The 16,693-nt window shown below is 61.0% G+C and overlaps 3 protein-coding genes across 4 annotated transcripts; 1 reads left to right on the plus strand and 2 right to left on the minus strand.

Moving 5' to 3' along the window:
- Positions 1–11: 11 nt before the first annotated feature.
- On the minus strand, positions 12–4,460 carry PRDX5 (peroxiredoxin 5). Its single transcript, XM_045022743.1, has 6 exons — positions 4,227–4,460; positions 2,700–2,834; positions 2,122–2,253; positions 1,501–1,539; positions 922–986; positions 12–349 (listed from the first exon to the last, which is right to left on the minus strand). The coding sequence occupies exons 1-6, from the start codon at positions 4,443–4,445 to the stop codon at positions 244–246; spliced, it is 696 nt and encodes a 231-aa protein (XP_044878678.1). The 5' UTR covers positions 4,446–4,460; the 3' UTR covers positions 12–243.
- Positions 4,461–4,591: 131 nt separating this feature from the next.
- On the plus strand, positions 4,592–6,761 carry TRMT112 (tRNA methyltransferase activator subunit 11-2). Its single transcript, XM_045022744.1, has 4 exons — positions 4,592–5,060; positions 5,170–5,271; positions 5,546–5,638; positions 6,506–6,761. Exons 1-4 carry the CDS (start codon positions 4,980–4,982, stop codon positions 6,605–6,607), a joined length of 378 nt encoding a protein of 125 aa, XP_044878679.1. The 5' UTR covers positions 4,592–4,979; the 3' UTR covers positions 6,608–6,761.
- A 391-nt stretch (positions 6,762–7,152) lies between these two features.
- On the minus strand, positions 7,153–15,719 carry ESRRA (estrogen related receptor alpha). Of its 2 annotated transcripts, none has more exons than XM_045022740.1 (7): positions 15,552–15,719; positions 12,418–12,736; positions 11,323–11,439; positions 10,815–10,940; positions 10,444–10,611; positions 9,866–10,135; positions 7,153–9,241 (listed from the first exon to the last, which is right to left on the minus strand). In XM_045022740.1, exons 2-7 carry the CDS (start codon positions 12,722–12,724, stop codon positions 8,994–8,996), a joined length of 1,236 nt encoding a protein of 411 aa, XP_044878675.1. In that variant the 5' UTR covers positions 12,725–12,736; positions 15,552–15,719; the 3' UTR covers positions 7,153–8,993. The 2 variants fall into 2 exon arrangements, with proteins under 2 accessions (XP_044878675.1, XP_044878676.1); XM_045022741.1 differs by lacking the exon at positions 15,552–15,719 and adding an exon at positions 15,106–15,449.
- Positions 15,720–16,693: the final 974 nt, after the last annotated feature.

Genomic DNA, 16,693 nt, shown 5'->3' on the forward strand with positions numbered 1-16,693 from the left:
AGAGGCAGGGCTGGCAAGAGCCGTTTATTCCCGTTGATACACAGCATGGTGGGGCAGTACACAACCATCAGAGCATGAGTGCCCCCTAGAGGCCAAGCCCATGACAGCAGGAGCAGCAGCAGCATCCCAGGGGGAGACCATCATATCATGCATGGAAAGGATGGTGTGCTGCCCCGCTCCTGGTGCTAGGGCTGGGGGGGTGGGGAGGGGGCAGCAGCAGGAGGGACCCTGGTGTCCTGGTGCTCAGAGCTGAGAGAGGATGTTGTTGGCCAGGCTGCAGGTCAGCCCTGTTCCATCCTCCTCCACGTTGAGAGCCTTCACCACACCATTCTCCAGCACCATGGAGAACCTGAGAGAGATGGGGGGTGTCAGTGCCAGGGCCCCCTCTCCACCGTGCCATCCTCCACCACAGAAAACCTGGGAGGGGTCAGGGTGAGAACACAATCGGGGCTCCCCCTCTCCTCCCATCCCCTCCCCAGCCCTCCAGGGATTCCCTCTCCCCACCTCCCACCCTATCGTCCACCACCACGGAGAACCCCGGGAGGAGATTGGGGGTTCAGTGTGGGGACACAGCCAGGGGTCCCTCCCACATCTCCTAGCGCCCCCTACCCCCATCATGGAGAAGGAAGGGTTGGGGGTATTAATGTGGGGATATAGCCAGGAGGGCTTTGCCTCTCCCAGGTTTTCCCATGGAGATGGAACGGAGGACTTCCCCTCCTCACCACATCCAGCCTCTCACCCCCAGGCAAAGGGGATACCCCAGAGGCCCATAGTTGCAGCTGCAGGGGTGCATCCTCTCCCCTCTGAGCTCCTAACACTCATCCCCATGCCCATCCCTCGCCGGTACAGACAAAGAACCCCAGCTCTCCCCAGGGGGGTATCCTCAGAGGCTGCTGGGGGGTAAGGAGCCCACAGCTATACCTTTTGCAGCGGTTGGTCCCAAAGAGGTCACGCAGGGTCTCCTTGTCCAGCAGCAGTTCCGTAGCCTAGGGGAGAAAGGAAAATCAAGGGGGGGGGTCAGACAGCCCCCCCGGCGCCCTCCAGGCAGAGGACGCATCCCAGGAACTGCACCCTGCAAATGGGCCTTCGCTTCTGGAGCTGCTTGGTCCTCAGATGCCCTTTGACCCCAACCCAGTCTCTGTTGTCAGTGTCAGGGAGGTGGCACGGGAGGAACAGAATCCTGGATACCTCTAATAGGGGATGGGGGTTCCACTGCCCCTTCCCCACAGTCCCAGAGCAAGAACATCCCTGGGGGCAGGGGGGGCTGGATCTGACACAGCAGGTAAGGGAGGAGCAGAAGACAGGCACATGATGGGGTGGGAAAGAAGTCTGGCCAGGGGGTGGGGGCCCTGAATCTGCGCTGTCAAGCTGGTTAGGAGGGGAAGGGCCAGGGACTGGTACACAGACAGGTGGGTAGGGAGACTGGGACTGATCCTGATCCAGGAGGAGGATACCCCCAGCTGGCTCCTGAGGGCATGGGCTGGGTGGGTGGGGCATTACCTTTCCGAAGGCTCCGGTGGGGTCAGCCAGCATCCGCACCTGGGGGCGGGGAGGGGGAAAAGAGTTAGGGAGCCAGTGACGAGGTGCCTGTGAGGTCGAGGGGAGGATAGGAGTGGCAAGAGCCACACCCACTCCTGAGGTTACACAACCTATAGATGCCCTCTTGCATAACCAACAGCTCCTACTGAGAAGGGAAGTGCTCACTGCTGCCTGGAAGTCACAAACTGCCTGCAGCGATGGGGGCAGGGCTCCTGAAGCACTGGGGTTAGGATAGTGCTGAGTGGGAGAGAGAAAAGACTCCTCCCCTTTCCCTGAGACTCAGCACCATACACCTCCTATAAGGACACTGCCCTGGGCCTCAACCCCTGCTCACTCCCCCTGCCCTGGGTCCCCGAGTCTCACCCTCTGTATTCCCCTTGCTATGGTCCTTGGGACTCTCCACATTCCCCTTGGCTGGTGCCACCTGCCCTCTATGCCCCTCCTGGTCTGGGCTGAGTGGCCCCCTCACCCTGGGTGCTATAGCTCAACCCTCCCCGCACACACATTCCCCCTGCCTTGCCCTCCCTTCACTCCCCTTGCCCTGGGCTCCTTGTGCCTTGCCCCCCTCTCTCCCTTGCTCACCTTGCCCTGGGCCCCGTGGGCCTTGCCCCACTCGCTCATGACGAAGACATCGTTCACGGCCAGGCAGGCGATCAGCTCCACTCCCTTGGCCTTCAGGGCCCCAGCCTGTTCCACGTAGCCCGGCAAGTGGGTCTGAGGGGGGCAGGAAGAGCATTAGTTCCTCAGCATGCAGGGTTGGGGGGCAGCATCAGACACCAGCCCAGGCATCCAGGCAGGGAGTTGGGCAGCCCCTGGCATGTAAGGACACACTGAGCTCACAAATGTGTCCTTTTGTAGTCCACCTTGCGGCTCCCTTGGCCCCAGGGATGGGATGGCGGGAGGGATGCTCTGGTGGATGAGTTCTGGGGAGCCGGTGGGGTGGAGGATACTCCGAGGAGGGGGATGAGGGAACTCTGGGAAGGGGGTTCCAGGGAGCAGGGGGTGTGAGGGGCCATTCTAGAATGATGGGGTGCTCGAAGGTAGGCAGTTGCAAATGGTGGGGGAGGAGATGCTCTGGAGTTGGTGTGTGTGTTCTAAAATGGGTAGGGTATTGGGGGGAGAGGAAGGGGGCACTGCGGGGGGGGGTCTCCATGCCTCACCTTGGAGCAGCCAGGGGTGAAGGCACCAGGCACCCCAAAGAGAATCCCCTTCTTGCCCTTGAAGAGTGCGGCCACATCCACCTTGGCGCCGGGGTCCCCCTCGTACACCTCCACACTGGGCAGCTTGTCTCCAACCTGGGGGTACAGGGGGTGAGAGCTGGGGGGAGGCCTAGCCAAGTCCCCTTTCCCAGGGCAAGCCTATGCCAGACCCCCACAGGGCCTCTGCCGCATCCCCCAGTGCAGGGGGAGGAGCTACTCCCACTCTGGAATTCCAACTGGGATCTGGTTCCTCTTGCCCCAGCTACAACCCCCCCACCCCCTGCCCTAGCACCAACAGGGCATGACCAGAACAGATGCAGATGGGGGCCTCAAGTAGCTGACTAAGGGGGGGGGGAGGGAGGTCTCCCTTCCCTGTCACCCAGCCAGCTTCCTGTCTTAGAATCCCACTCGGCTGTGTAAAGCCTGAGGTGAGCAGGGGATCCCTGTGTGCACCCCTCAATTGTGTCTGGGGGGGGCATTGTCACGACAACCCATGGGGAGACACTCAGTGACTCAGCACCCCTGCCTTGGGAGTTTCCAAAGTGACTACTCCAGCTCACGAGTTGGACACCTCCCCCAGTTCCCTGCCCCCCACGCCCACAACACAAACCTTCTGGGTTGCCATGTACCCTCCTTCCCAACCAACCAACCAGCCAGCCTCCCTCCCCAGCCTGCTCCTCCTCCCCCTACAGCCCAGCTCCCACAACCCCAACCAACCCCCATCTTCCCCCGCCTCCCACTAACCCCTTACTACTAACCCAGCATCCCCAGCTCACACCCACACCTTCCCCCTGCCTCGACCCCATTTCCCCTTCCCCACAATCCAGCTCCCTCCCCACAACCCCCATCTCTTGCCTCCCATCTCACCCCATAACCTACACCCTAATTCTAACACCTCCCCCAACTCTCAACCCCACCCCTGCTAACCCTTCCCCAGCTTGCCTTAAACTCACCCCCAAATCAGCCCTTTCTACTCTCAACCTCTCCCTGCCCCCCCTAGATTTGGAGGGAGTTGGGAACTCAGTGCCACCCTTGTTCCAACTCCATCCCCCTTCTGGGTTTGCTCCTTTCCTTGTGAGGCAAGAGCTCTGGGGGGCCCTGCGAGGGTGTAGTGACCCTCCAAGCTTCAGGGACTGGGGACATGGTCTCAGGTTTCAAGGGTCCCGGTTGGGGGGAGGCATCGGGCTAAACTAGAGGGTGGGGGAGGGCTCTTCTCTAGCCCTAGGTCCCAGTTGGCGAGGGGAGCTGCCGGGGGGGGGGCCCTGATTTTGGAGCGGGGCTTGTCCAGGAGGCTCCATGCAGGGGCCCGTTCTCTGCCCCGGGGCCCACCTGGGGGCTGATTTAAGGGGGCTCCCTGGGATCGGCCTCTCCAGCTCCCAGCCCCGGGTCTCGCTGGGGCTGAGTTGCGGGGGGTCCCAGCTAGGGGCGGGGCAGGTTGGATGGTTGAGGCCCCCGGCGTGTCCCGCTCACCGCCCCGCCCGGTCTCACCTTGACGGGCGCCATGGCAGCTGCTCGGACACCGAAACTCCTGGTTCCTCTAGGCTTGGAGCAGGGGAGGGGGGACGCCCAAAACAGCCCCCGCCCCCGCCGGAGCACCAGCCCCGCCACACCCCGCCACGCGGTCACCATGGAGACCGCCCGAATGACAGTTGCCATGGAAAAGGCCTGGGGGGACCTACCAACCTTGGGGTAGACGGGAATGCCCATGCGCCGCAACCCACAGGTCTGTTTGCATTACGTTTGCATATCATTGGTGGTTCATTTGCATGACCGGTTTACATATTGTTTACATGCAAATTGCTTTTGACTGGGAGGGCGACATTACAAGTGGTTTGCACGCTAAATTTGCATACAATTAACATATAATTTGTGATTAATCTGAGTGTTTTTCTCCTGCTTTTTGCACATATTAATTTCTTAATTTAAACATAATCTGCATGCGATTTGAACACTATTTGCATTTTTAACCCCTTAGTTTCGCGTCTAATTCTTCTCTCCTCCCCATCGGGGCGGGGGCACTAGGGGAGCAGCCGGGAGCCCGGGAACCGGCACCGTGTCTCCGGATCTCCCCGGAACCCTCAGGTTCGGGTCCGTGTTTCCCTTTCAGCCGCCGGAACCTTTTGAATAGGCACGTTCCATCCGGAAGTAGTGTTTGGAGGGGTGCGATTGAACCGGAAGTAGCCGAGCATTGGCTTCTCGCCGCTTCCCCACGTGTGCCGCGACACCGGGAGCGGCGCGAGGATGAAGCTGCTGACGCACAACATGCTGACCTCGCACGTGCGGGGGGTGCGGCCCGGGGGGGGGTTCCCCCTCCGTATTCAGGTAACAGGGATCCCCCCCCGGAACCAGAGGGCCACGTATCTCTGCCCCTGGGGGTGATGCCTCCCGCCCCCACCGTGCCTAGCCGGACTGACCCTCTCCCTCCCCGCAGGCCACCGAGGTGAAAGTGAATAACGTGGATTTCAACCAGGAGTTCGTGGCGCGGATGATCCCCAAGGTGGAGTGGGGGGCCCTGGTGGAGGCTGCGGAGAGCGTGAGTATGGGATGCGGGGGCTGGCTCCGTCCCGGGCGTGGGTGGGTGGAGTTTGGCAGGGGGAGGGGCTCACCCTAGGTGCTGGGGACGCTAGACACGGGGCCAGCCTCCTGCCCAGAGTGCTGTCATGGCAGGAGATGGGCAGCATGGATTGGCACAGCAGCCTTGGCGCGGGGATTGGAGAGGGAAGTGGCTTTGGGGAGCGTTTGGTCAATCAGACCAAAGTCTCTCTTCTGGGGTCAGCATTGTGACATTCATCTCTCTCTCCCTACAGCTGGGCCATCTGTCGGACCTGCCCCATGAGCTGCCCCCTGAGTATGAGAACAACGAGGACTTCCTGAGGAAGGTGCATCATGTGCTGCTAGAGGTGAGAACCCCCCAACCCCCAATCCATGTCCACAACCCCTCACCAGCTCCCTGGCTGGTACTGGGCACCAGGGGCGTCTCTAAGAAATTTGGCCGCCTCAAGCAGGGTGGCATGCCGCAGGGGGCGCGCTGCCAGTCCCGCTGCTGTGGGGGACCTCTTGCAGACGCACCTGCGGAGGGTGCGCTGGGAGGGCGGCTGGCGGCATCGGCGGACCTTCCGCAGTCATGCCTGCAGGAGGTCCGCTGGTCTGGCGGCTCCAGTGGACCTCCCGCAGGCATGACTGCGGAAGGTCCGCCGGTGCCGCCTGCCGCCCTGCCAGCAAAATGCCGCCCCAAGCGCGCGCTTGGCACGCTGGGGTCTGGAGCCGGCCCTGCTGGGCACTATCTCCCAGGCATCACAAACCCATGGCTGAGGTTGTATGACAAGGGCTCATGTTACAAACACAGGTCCTTTCCTGGCTTGGCTGAGACACCAGGGACTTATCAGCCCACAGAGGCACTGGGGATCCCCCAGGGTGGGGGACCTCTTGCTGTTGCTGCCCCTGTTCCAAATGTAGACATTGGGGGATTCTCCCCCTGCTGTAGCTGCCTGTTGGAATCCACTCTTGGGGGGCTGAGAGTCCAGCAGATGCCCTAGCACTGGGCTCCCAGCATCCTTTTGCTTCTGTGGCTCATCCTGCCCCCTCCCCAGCTGCTAAGAATCATAATGTGGGGGTTGTGACTGCAGCAAAATAATAAAATCAAGAAGGGAGGGCTGGTGCTCTGGGGAAGTTCCACCCCTCCCTGACAGCACGGGGCAGGGCCGGGGCACAGCCCATTCCTTTGTCTTTAGGCTGCAGCTGACCTGTGTTTCTTCTCCCCTGCATAGGTGGAGGTGATGGAGGGGATCCTGAAGTGCCCTGATTCTGGCCGGGAGTTCCCCATCACCAAGGGCATCCCCAACATGCTGCTGAGTGAGGAGGAGACGTGAAGGGCCAGGGTGGCCAAGATGGGAAGATTGGGCTGGGGGAGGGAGTCCCTGGGCTGGGAGGGTGAGGCAGGGGGAGGAGGGGTTCCACAGGGAGTAGAAGACATTCTGTGTTCATTTGGTTTGTGTATAAATAAAACTGTGGGGTGGAGCCTGACATGGGGCATGTCATCCATTACCTGTCTCCCCTCCCCTGCTTGTGCCCCTCAATCACAACCTGCAGCACGCTGCTATCCTACCCCTGGGCTACCCACAACCACACTTGTGCTGGTGCCCTTCTGTTCTAGTCCAGTCCCCATCCCCAGTTAGCCCTTGGTCTAGCCGAACATTGGCCTGCCGCACCTTGCACCGTATTCACTTTCCTCATGTGCAGTTATTTAGATTGCAGTAGTACCTAGGAGACCTAGTCCTGAAGCATTGGGCCAGGCACTGCTCAGACCCCCAGGCAAGATCAAGGCTGCCACTGGGCCCAGTGCTGCACAAACACAGAACAAGACAATGCTCTTGTTCCTTCTTAACTGCTAGGAAGGAAGACTCTGGACACAGGCTGAGATCTCCATGGTTTAATCTGGCTCTGGAATATAGCTCTATGTATGTGTGTGTATAGCACCTATACACAAAATAGAGGTATTTATAATATATACACATACATAATTTAATACAAACCCCCTCCACGTCACCCCACTCATTATAGAAATGGGGGGACTGAGGGTGCACCCCTCTGAGGGGAGCAGAGATGAAGGGGTCACGTATTATCCTGCAACAAATATACAGTCTGATATATTGCTATGTACATGTTTCTCAGCATCTTCACCCCCCACCCCAAGGGGAAGGGGGGGCTTATTGCTATGGGGGGCAGAAGGGCAAGGGGAAATTTGAGGTGGGTGGAGGGGATACTGGCCTCTGTTCCCATCCCAAGGGACCCCCCCAGTATGGCCAAACCTTTGCAACCCCTCTTCCTATCTGTGCAGCTACCCCATCACAGTTCTGTGCTCCTGCTCCCACAATTCCAGCCTTCTGTCTCAGCCCCCCCACAAGGACCCAACTACAGCAGGGGCTCCCCCAGTCAGACCCCCCACCCCCTCCAGACTCTCCACCCTCCTGGGGCTTGGGGGAATGGGGGAGAGAGACCAGCACTTAGTGGAGGTTCTCAGCCCCTGCTGCTAAGTTCTCCTCACCCCACTTATGTCACCCCACTGGATTTTCCCTGGAAAACCCCACTGGAAGTCCTTGGCTCAGCACCCTCCCCCATATTTCAAGGCAAAGTGTGGGCTTACCACCCCCCAAATCTCAATTCCCTTCCCAGGACAAAAGAATATACCCCTCCTCCAATCTAAGAGACTCCCACACACTCCCCTCCTCTGAATTACAGGGGACCCCCCACTACAGGGATCTCCCAGCCCTGAGCCAAGGGCCCCTCATGGGGTTCCCCTCCCCCAGCCAAGTGCATACATAGTTTGTTCATTTATTGCTTGAAGGGATATTGTAAAACCCTCACCCCCCACTCAGGGGCAGGGGCTGGGAGGCCTCAGGGGGTCCCACTTTGGGATGGGGGATTATTCTCCCCCTAGCAGAAAGTTCAGAGACTCAAGTGAGGAGGGGGACACCTGCCATGGGTGGTGTCCCTAGGAGAGCCCCCCCTTCAGAGAGAATCAGCTGCCCCTGCTACTGCCCTCCTGACCTAACTGACCCCTCCAGTGCCAAGCTACCTACAGCTCCAGCATACATTGGCTGCTGGGCAAGCACCCCTCAGCTGGGGTTTCCCCTGCTCTGAGCCAGGGACAAGCAGGGACCCCCCCAGGCTAGGTCTGTGCATGTGGGATTAACATGCTCCCCCCTGCAGTCCAGCTTTGTGCTGGTCAGGTCCATTATGGCTTCCAGGGGGGGGTCCTGGTGCTTCTCCCCCTGCCACTAAATCCCTCCCCCCCAGCTAATAAGTTAGAATATGGCTTCCAGTGCATCTGGGGGGCTGGGTCCCCATGTCAGTCTGTCCCCTCCCACCAGTGTCCCCCGGTCCGTCTCCAGCATGCCCATCCCCCAGCCCTGTGGCCACGCTGCAGTTCCTCCCAGCCACATCAGTCCAATCCTCCCCTTCCACTATCTGCCTTACTGTCCCCATGCATTCCCCCCCGTCCCCCAGCCAGAGCGTCTGTGTCTGTCCCCCCAGCACCTGTTGCCCCAGTGTCCATGTGTCTGTCCCCACCCTCGCCCATCCCTACTCCTCCTGTTTGTGTCTCTCCAGCGTGTCTGTCCCCATTCCACCCTGCCCTTCTCCCGCATCTACATGTCTGTCTCCCTGCCCCAGGTCTGTGTCTGTCCCCAGGCCCCTCACCCCGGTCCATGCCTCTGTCTTCCCCACATGGCGGGGAGGAGGAGGCGGGGGCGTGTCTCAGTCCATCATGGCTTCCAGCATCTCGAGAAAGAGCTTGTGCATGGGCACCTTCCCTCCCAGCTTGATGCCGTAGAAGTGGTGCAGGGCACGGGCAGCCGTCTGGCGCAGCAGGGGTAGCGTTAGTAGCAGCTTCCCCGCCCGGCGTGGCTCCTCCAGCCGTCGGCTGCCCTCGTACTCCAGCAGGGCCTCATGCAGCACGTCCCGCAGCCGCTGCACCGCTGCCATGTCCTCGATGTGCACCGAGTCTGGGGGGAGACCATGGGGGTTAGAGTCAGGGGCATGGCCAGTGTTGCTGATGTGCACCACGTCTGGGGAGACTCATGGCAGGGGCATGGCCAATGTTGTTGATGTGCACTTGGGTGGGGAGGAGGGGGGAAATCATACAGGGTTAGGGCGGGGTGGGGGCTGCCATGTCACTGCTGTGCACCAAGTTGGAGGGGCAGGGAAACATGGCCACCACGTCCTTGAATGAAGTCTGGGGTGGGAGTCAAGGAGGGAGCTGTGGAAGGCAGAGCCTGGGGTCTGGTCTACACTGGGGGGAGGGAGGGTGTCGATCTAAGGTACGCAACTTCAGCTACGTGAATAGCGTAGCTGAAGTCGAAGTACCTTAGCTCGAATTACTTACCCGTCCACACGGCGCGGGATCGACGTCCGCAGCTCCCCCGTCGACTCCGCTACCACCACTCGCTCCGGTGGAGTTCCGGAGTCGACGGGAGCGCGTTTGGGGTTCGATATATCGCGTCTAGATGAGACGCGATATATCGAACTCCGAGAAATCGATTGCTACCCGCCGATCCGGGTATGTAAGGGAATGTAAGCCAGGTGCAGACAACTGCCCCCACCCCAAGCCCCCATAGGGCAGGACCCACCTGAGTTGGCGAGTGCCAAGGCCTTGAGCAGCACATATTCCTCGCGCTCCAGCCGCAGGGCGCGGTACTTGCGCACCAGCTGCAGGAGGGCGGCACTCAGCTCCCAGAGCCCTGCCGCACGCGCCCCTTCCTCGTCCAGCGCAAAGTCCTCTGCAAAGACCACCTCGTCCTCACAGGGGAGCGAACGCCAGGCCACACCCAGCACCAGCACCTCCAGCCAGGCGCTCTGCAGCACACTCATCTGATCAGCCAGCGACAGTGCCGGGAACCCTGCAGGGGAGAGATGGGAGTTAGGGGGCAGTGCAGGCTGGGAACCCTGCAGGGGGGCAGGGCTGGGAGGAAGAGGGAGACAGGAGTTAGGGGGCTGGGACGAGAACAGGGATTAGGAAGCAGAGATGGAGGTTGGGGATGGAAACCCTGGGGGCAGGGGAGCAGGGCTAGGCACCCTTTTGCAGGAACCTGCGGGGGGGTGAGGGAGACAGGATTAGCAGGGGAGTGCTGGGGGAGGGGCAGCACATGGGGATGCTGGGCTGGAGATGGGGGTCATAAAGAATGCTGAAGGGGGGGTGGGACCTCACCTGGGATGTTCTTGGCCCAGCCAATGATGACAACGATCTCGCGGTCAGCCAGGTCACACAGGGCGCTGGTGGCACGCAGGGGCCCATCGGGCAGCGCTGGGTCAGGCATTGCATACAGCTTCTCAGGCTCAGCCACCAGCAGGTGGGACACCATGGGGTTAATGGGGGCTGCAGAGAGGGGGCAATGTGAGAGGAGATTCCCCAGCACCCCATCTCCCTCTAGCACCCTATCACACCTGGGCTCCTCCCCCCTCCCAGATCTGCCCATACCCCACAATCCTGACCCATAGCCCCCTGCTACCTCAGCCTTGGGCTTCCCCCTGCACCCCACTCTGCCTCTTAATCCTGACTCACAGCCCCACCCCACTCACCTGGTTTCTTGCTGGTCGCTGTGGCAATCTGGGGGGTGGTGAATGTGTTGGGGAATGGGGCCCCATCCACCTCAGGGCGGCGCTTGTATTTCTGGCGTCCCCCTCGCACACGGTCCAGCCGCACCCCTAGGGGGCAGAGCAGAAGATGTGGGGTCAGAATGCACCCCCAAAACCTTCCCTCTTCCCCATCCATCCTGCCCATTCCCCTATTCCCAAGGGGACCAATTTGCTCCCGTAACAGCAGGAGGAAACTGAGGGGCTGTTTTCCCCCCTGGGTTCTCCTGATGGTTCCCCCTGATATTACCCTGGCTACCTGACCTTCCCATATCCTGCCTCCCACACCTGCCCCCCCAGCTCACCATCCACTGCCCCCCCAGCAGCCAGCAGCTCTCTAATTCCCCCAGTTCTTTCCCCCTCCCCAAGTTCCCTCCCAATTCCCCCTGCCAATCCCCCCCAACCACTGTGCTCTCCCCCCAGTCCCCACCCTGTGTCCCTCTACTCCCCATACCTTCCTTGAGCATGCCGACGCGCAGGCACTTGGTGAACCGACAGGCCTGGCAGGCTTTGCGGCGCCGCTTGGTGATCTCGCATTCATTACTGGCCGGGCAGCTGTACTCGATACTGCCTGGGGGAAGAGCAGGGTGAGATGGGGCTGAGCCCAGGTTCAGGGGGAGACAGGGGCTGAGACCAAAGATGTGGGGGAACAGGGAGGAAGGAGATGAGCTGAAGTGGTGGTGGGGAAAATCCTGGGGGAGAGAGGAGATGGGGCTGGGCCTGTGGTGGATTGGGGAAGTAGGGGCACTCAGTGAGGTGGGACCAAACCATTGAGAGATGGAGGAGGAACTGGGGGGACAGGGGACGTAGTCCCAAGGGAGTGGGAGGCCAGGGCCACACACCCACCCACAAAACAGAAGCAAGCCTCCCCCTTAATGCTGCAAGCTCCTGGGTTACATCTCCCACAACATAGCTAGGAGGAGAGGGAAGACCGCAGTGCATCATGCGAAATGTAGCCCAGCCCAGGGAGGAGAACCACCCCGTGAAACACCTGCACTACAGCTCCTAGCAGGGACTGGGGAGGCTCAGCAAGGGAGACCACGGTGCATCATGGGAGATGTAGTCCTGTTGGGAAACAGCCTACAGGAGAATGGGGAGTGCAAGGCATCTGAATTACAGCTCCCAAGAGGCACTGCAGCAACTGAGGCTGGTGGAGTCTATTGCGCTCCACTCAAGAGATTTCATCTCAATTTTCCCAAGGGAAAAATAAAACCATTTCAGCTAAATCAAATTTCCCTGCCCCACCCTGGAAAATCACCAACTGGCCATAAGCAGGGAGCCCTGGGGCAGCCACCCCCTCCCTTCTCCTTGGAGCTGTCACCCTCCCTTGAGCCAATCCCCCAGCATTTGGAAAGCTGACACAGGGGCAGGGGTGTGTGACTGGCCCCCTTTGGGAAACCGGGACCCAATTCCAAGTGCACTGAAGGGCAGAGAGCCACCACCCACCCACGCAGCAGCAATCAGCGGAGGAATGGCCCGGGGCTGGGATAGCAGGGGCTGTGGATCAGGATTGAGGGGCCCCCCAGGCTGGGGGTAGGCAGGGGGTTACCTTGTATAGTGCGCTTGAAGAAGGCTTTGCAGGCCTCACAGGAGGCCACGCCATAGTGATACCCCGAGGCCACGTCCCCGCACACCAGGCACAGGCGCTTGGGCAGGGAGCTTAGCACATACTTGCCCCGGGGCAAGACTTCATCGGGATTGTTGTCATGGCGCCGGCGGGTCAGTGCCCCTGGCTCGGGGTCATGGGGAGGACCACTGGCATCGGAGGAGCCGCTCGGGCTGCGCTGGGCCAGGCTGTCCGGGGAGGCCGGCTCCGTCTTGATGAAGAACTCAGCACGGTGATCCCGAGACGACATGGCTGGGGTGGCCTGCAGGGGGCGATACGTGAGGGGGAGTGAGACACATCTCCCCCATCTGGACTGTCCAATCCCTGCCCTTTTACACTCTGCCAGGACTCTGTGGGAGCTCCCTAGGGTCGAGTGCTCTGCACTGCCATCCCAGGCACCCAGGTCCCTTTCCACATCCCAGTCACTCCCCTGGGGGCCCTGGGAAAGCTGCCATGGGGAGATTCAGTCCCATACTGCAGGCTCTGATGTCAGAGCTGTGACCCTCAGAGCTGGGCACCCCTGCCTGGGATTCCCCCCAAACCTAGGGGCCTCTTCCCAGATGTTCAGCACACTCCCTCCCCCTCCCAGTGCCAGCTCCAGTATCTCAGGGTTGGGCATGTGACAGGCTCAAGGTCACACAGAGAGAGACTCTGATCACTGGCTGGGGGCGGGTACGGGGAGCTGTGTGTGTGTTTGCTTGAGGGGAGCTGTGCGTGGGCACGCAAGGGGGGGTGTCTCTGGGATGGCAAAAGTTGGTACCAACAATCCAGAAGCAGAAATAGCCTCAGCTCTGCTCTCCCCACAGCTCCGGTACAGGAATTAACCCCCTCCCCAGGGCTCAAGTCAACCCAGGCTGCAGGAGGCAGATAAGGGTCATGGCAGAGGGATTAGTCTGGAGGCCACAGCCCAGACAGCTCCCCCTCCCCAACACATCCACCCCCACTCACTAGGACTGACACCCCCCACCCCCCACCCACTCTCCAGGGCTCACCTCCACCCCCCGGGCACCTCCCACCCTCCCTGCTTGACTCAGTGCCAGGCTCTGGAGGAGTTTTTGGGCAGGGGGCTTCTGAGGAGCAGGGATCTGCTGGAATTGGGGGGACGGGAGGCATGGCTGAACTGTCTGTGCTCCCCACCTACAGACCCAGGCAGGGCACTCTTCCGATGGAGCCAGTGGGGTCAGGGAGGGGTCGTAGCCCTGCAGGCCTGTACCCCCCCCCCCCCCCCCCGCAAACACACATATGCAAGCCCAGCACCCACATCCCTCCTCCCTCACACTGGGACTGACCTGGCAGCACTCCCAGCCCATGAGGAGGGGGAGAAATTGGGATCAGGAATGGAACCCAGGTGTCTGGGATGTCATAGGCTGGGCCAGGAATGAATGCTAGAGGCCACCTTTAGTCCAGCTGGGGTAGGGGAGGAAGGGGCCATGTCCATGTGTGTTAGCCCCATGTGAGTGTGCTCCCCACGTGTCCATGCATGGCATCCCCGTCCCCCAGAGCATTTCAGGCGTGTCAGCCGTGTCTGTTACTCTGTCTGTCCCCATGTTCCTCCACCCCCGACCTTTGTCCCCTTTGTGCCGTCTTGTCTCTTTCCTAATGTCCCGCGGTGCAGGGGAGTTATGCAAGAGCAGGCGGAGTGGAAATGAGGCCTGGACCCTCCATCGTGCCCCATTGTGCTTACAGAAGACTGTCCTCTACCCTCCTGCACTCTTCCCCCTCTGCAGTCCCCCAACCTCCACCCTCGCTCTGCACCCCACTATCCATGCACTCTCCTTCTCCCTGCACCCCCCCCATACCAGCCCAACCCCCTGGACTAACCTGGAGCCCTAAGGCACTCCCAGCCCCTGCGGACTGGGATGAGGACTGGGACCCAGACATCTGGGACAGACACTGGAGGGAAGACGGGGACCAAGTACCCCCATTTCACCCCACCCCACCCTCCCAACCCATTCACCCTCCTTCCCCCTGCACTCCAATCCTTACCCTGCCTCTACATTCTCCCCCCTCACATGCAGTAACCTCCCTCCCATCTGTAGAACAGAGATAGAAAAGTTGGTCAAACTTTCTTCCCACCGCCCCTCAGGGGGTGCAATGGACCATAGGAACGTAGGCCAGAAGGCATGCTGGTGTGTATGGGAGGGGTGACACCGCATCCTGCTCCCAGTCGAAGCGAGTCCCAGTAAATGACATTACTCAGCATCTGGGTGGGTGGTTCCAGTCCACATCATGTGCTGGAGGTGCCGTGTGTGTGTTTCTGGATTCCTGGTGTGGGGGAGAATTCCCCAGCCTCCCCATTCTAAACCCAGCCTAGCTCACCCCTGCTGCTTCTGTACACACAATCCCCCCTTCAGGGTCAGGCCTTGGGCCAATTCAGAACTGTGACCTTTGACCCTGGAGGATTCTGGCTTGACTGGTCATGGAGCACTGAGCTTGGGGGGCAGGGGCAGTTTGACACCTGCCATTCCCCTCCCCCCTCCAGTTACTCCACACATACCGGTTGGACAGGGCGCCCATCAGGCCCCAGGCAGCAGGGGGGCATGAGATGCCATGTCCTGGCAGGAGATTGTGTGACTGACACATGGTCACTTACACAGACACCTGCTCTTGCACCAGGATACAGCTGCTCACCTCCCTGAAAGTCTCCATGTCTGTCCAGGTGTCTGTGTTTCCCCAGGGGTCCACCCCGTGAGTCTCTATGTGCGCCTGGGTGGTCAGCCCTGTCCCAGCTGGCCATGTGTGCGCGTGTCTGTCAGTCAGGCTCCATGTCTGTGCTCCTGGGAGTCTGTCCGTGTCCGCCTGGACAGCCCCCTGTCTGTCTGTCTGTCTGGTCCCAGGAGCGTCCACGTCCCCACGTCTGTCCATGTGTCCCCGGCGCCCCTGCAAGTCTGTCCGTGTCTCCGTCTGTCCGTCCGCCTGTTCCCACTGTGTCCCCTCGAGTCCCGCCCCGTGACTGTCTGTCCCTGCAGCGTCCGTCTGTCTCCGTGTCCGCCCGTCCGTGCGCGCCCAAGCCCCCGCTGCGGAGCGGGAGTCACATGGGCCGGCGGGGGCCCCCCCTGCCCCGATCCCGCACTGACCTTGGGGCCCGGCGTGGCTTGTCCGGGCCGGGCGGGGCTCAGTGGCCCGGGACGCGGGGGGCCGGCCGGGCCATGGGCGCGGGCTCAGCCCGGCTCGCTGCGCTGCGCTCCGAGTGTAGGACACAAAAGGACATCGCGGCGCACTTCCTCCTGGGCTCCCAGCTGACAAATGGAAGGGGCGGGGCCGCGCCTCATGAATATGCAGTAGCGGGGCGGGGCCTGGCTGCACGCGCTCGCCCCTTGACTTCCAACCTCGCCGCGCCCGGCGGGCTGGGGACTGGGGGCCGCGCTGTGAGGAGTCAGAGGGGCTGGGGACATTCAGAGAATTAAGGGGGGGCTTATTGGGGCAGGGGGCTGGTCTGGGGGATCATGGGGGGTGGTTTGGGGGGATCATGGGGGTCATTGGGGGATGGTCTGGGGGATCATGGGGGTCATTGGGAGTAAAGGGCTGGTCTGGGGCATCATTGGGGATAGTGGGCTAGTTTGGGGGATTATGGGGGTCATTGGGGGATGGTCTGGGGGATCACTGGGGCAGGGGGATGGTCTGGGGGATCATGGGGGTCAATGGGAGTAAAGGGCTGGTCTGGGGGGTCATTGGGGATAGTGGGCTAGTCTGGGGGATCGTGGAGGTAAATGGGGGTGGGGACTGGTCTAAGGGGATCATTGGGGGCTGGGCTGTGGGATCATGAGGGTCATTGGGGGAAGGGGGCTGGTCTGGGGGATCATGGGGGTCTGGTCTGGGAGATCATGGGGGATGGTTTTGGGGGATCATGGGGACAGGGGGCTGATCTGGGGGATCATGGGGGTCATTGGGGGATGGTCTGGGGGATAATGGGGGTCATTGGGAGCTGGTCTGGGGGATCATGGGGGTCAATGGGAGTAAAGGGCTGGTCTGGGGCATCATTGGGGATAGTGGGCTAGTTTGGGGGATTATGGGGGTCATTGGGGGATGGTCTGGGGGATCACTGGGGCAGGGGGACAGTCTGGGGGATCATGGGGGTCAATGGGAGTAAAGGGCTGGTCTGGGGGGTCATTGGGGATAGTGGGCTAGTCTGGGGGATTGTGGAGGTAAATGGGGGTGGGGACTGGTCTAGGGGGATCATTGGGGGCTGGGCTGTGGGATCATGAGGGTCATTGGGGGA

The sequence above is a fragment of the Mauremys mutica genome, chromosome 7 (genome assembly GCF_020497125.1).
Source record: "Mauremys mutica isolate MM-2020 ecotype Southern chromosome 7, ASM2049712v1, whole genome shotgun sequence".
NCBI classification, from domain to species: Eukaryota; Metazoa; Chordata; order Testudines; family Geoemydidae; genus Mauremys; species Mauremys mutica.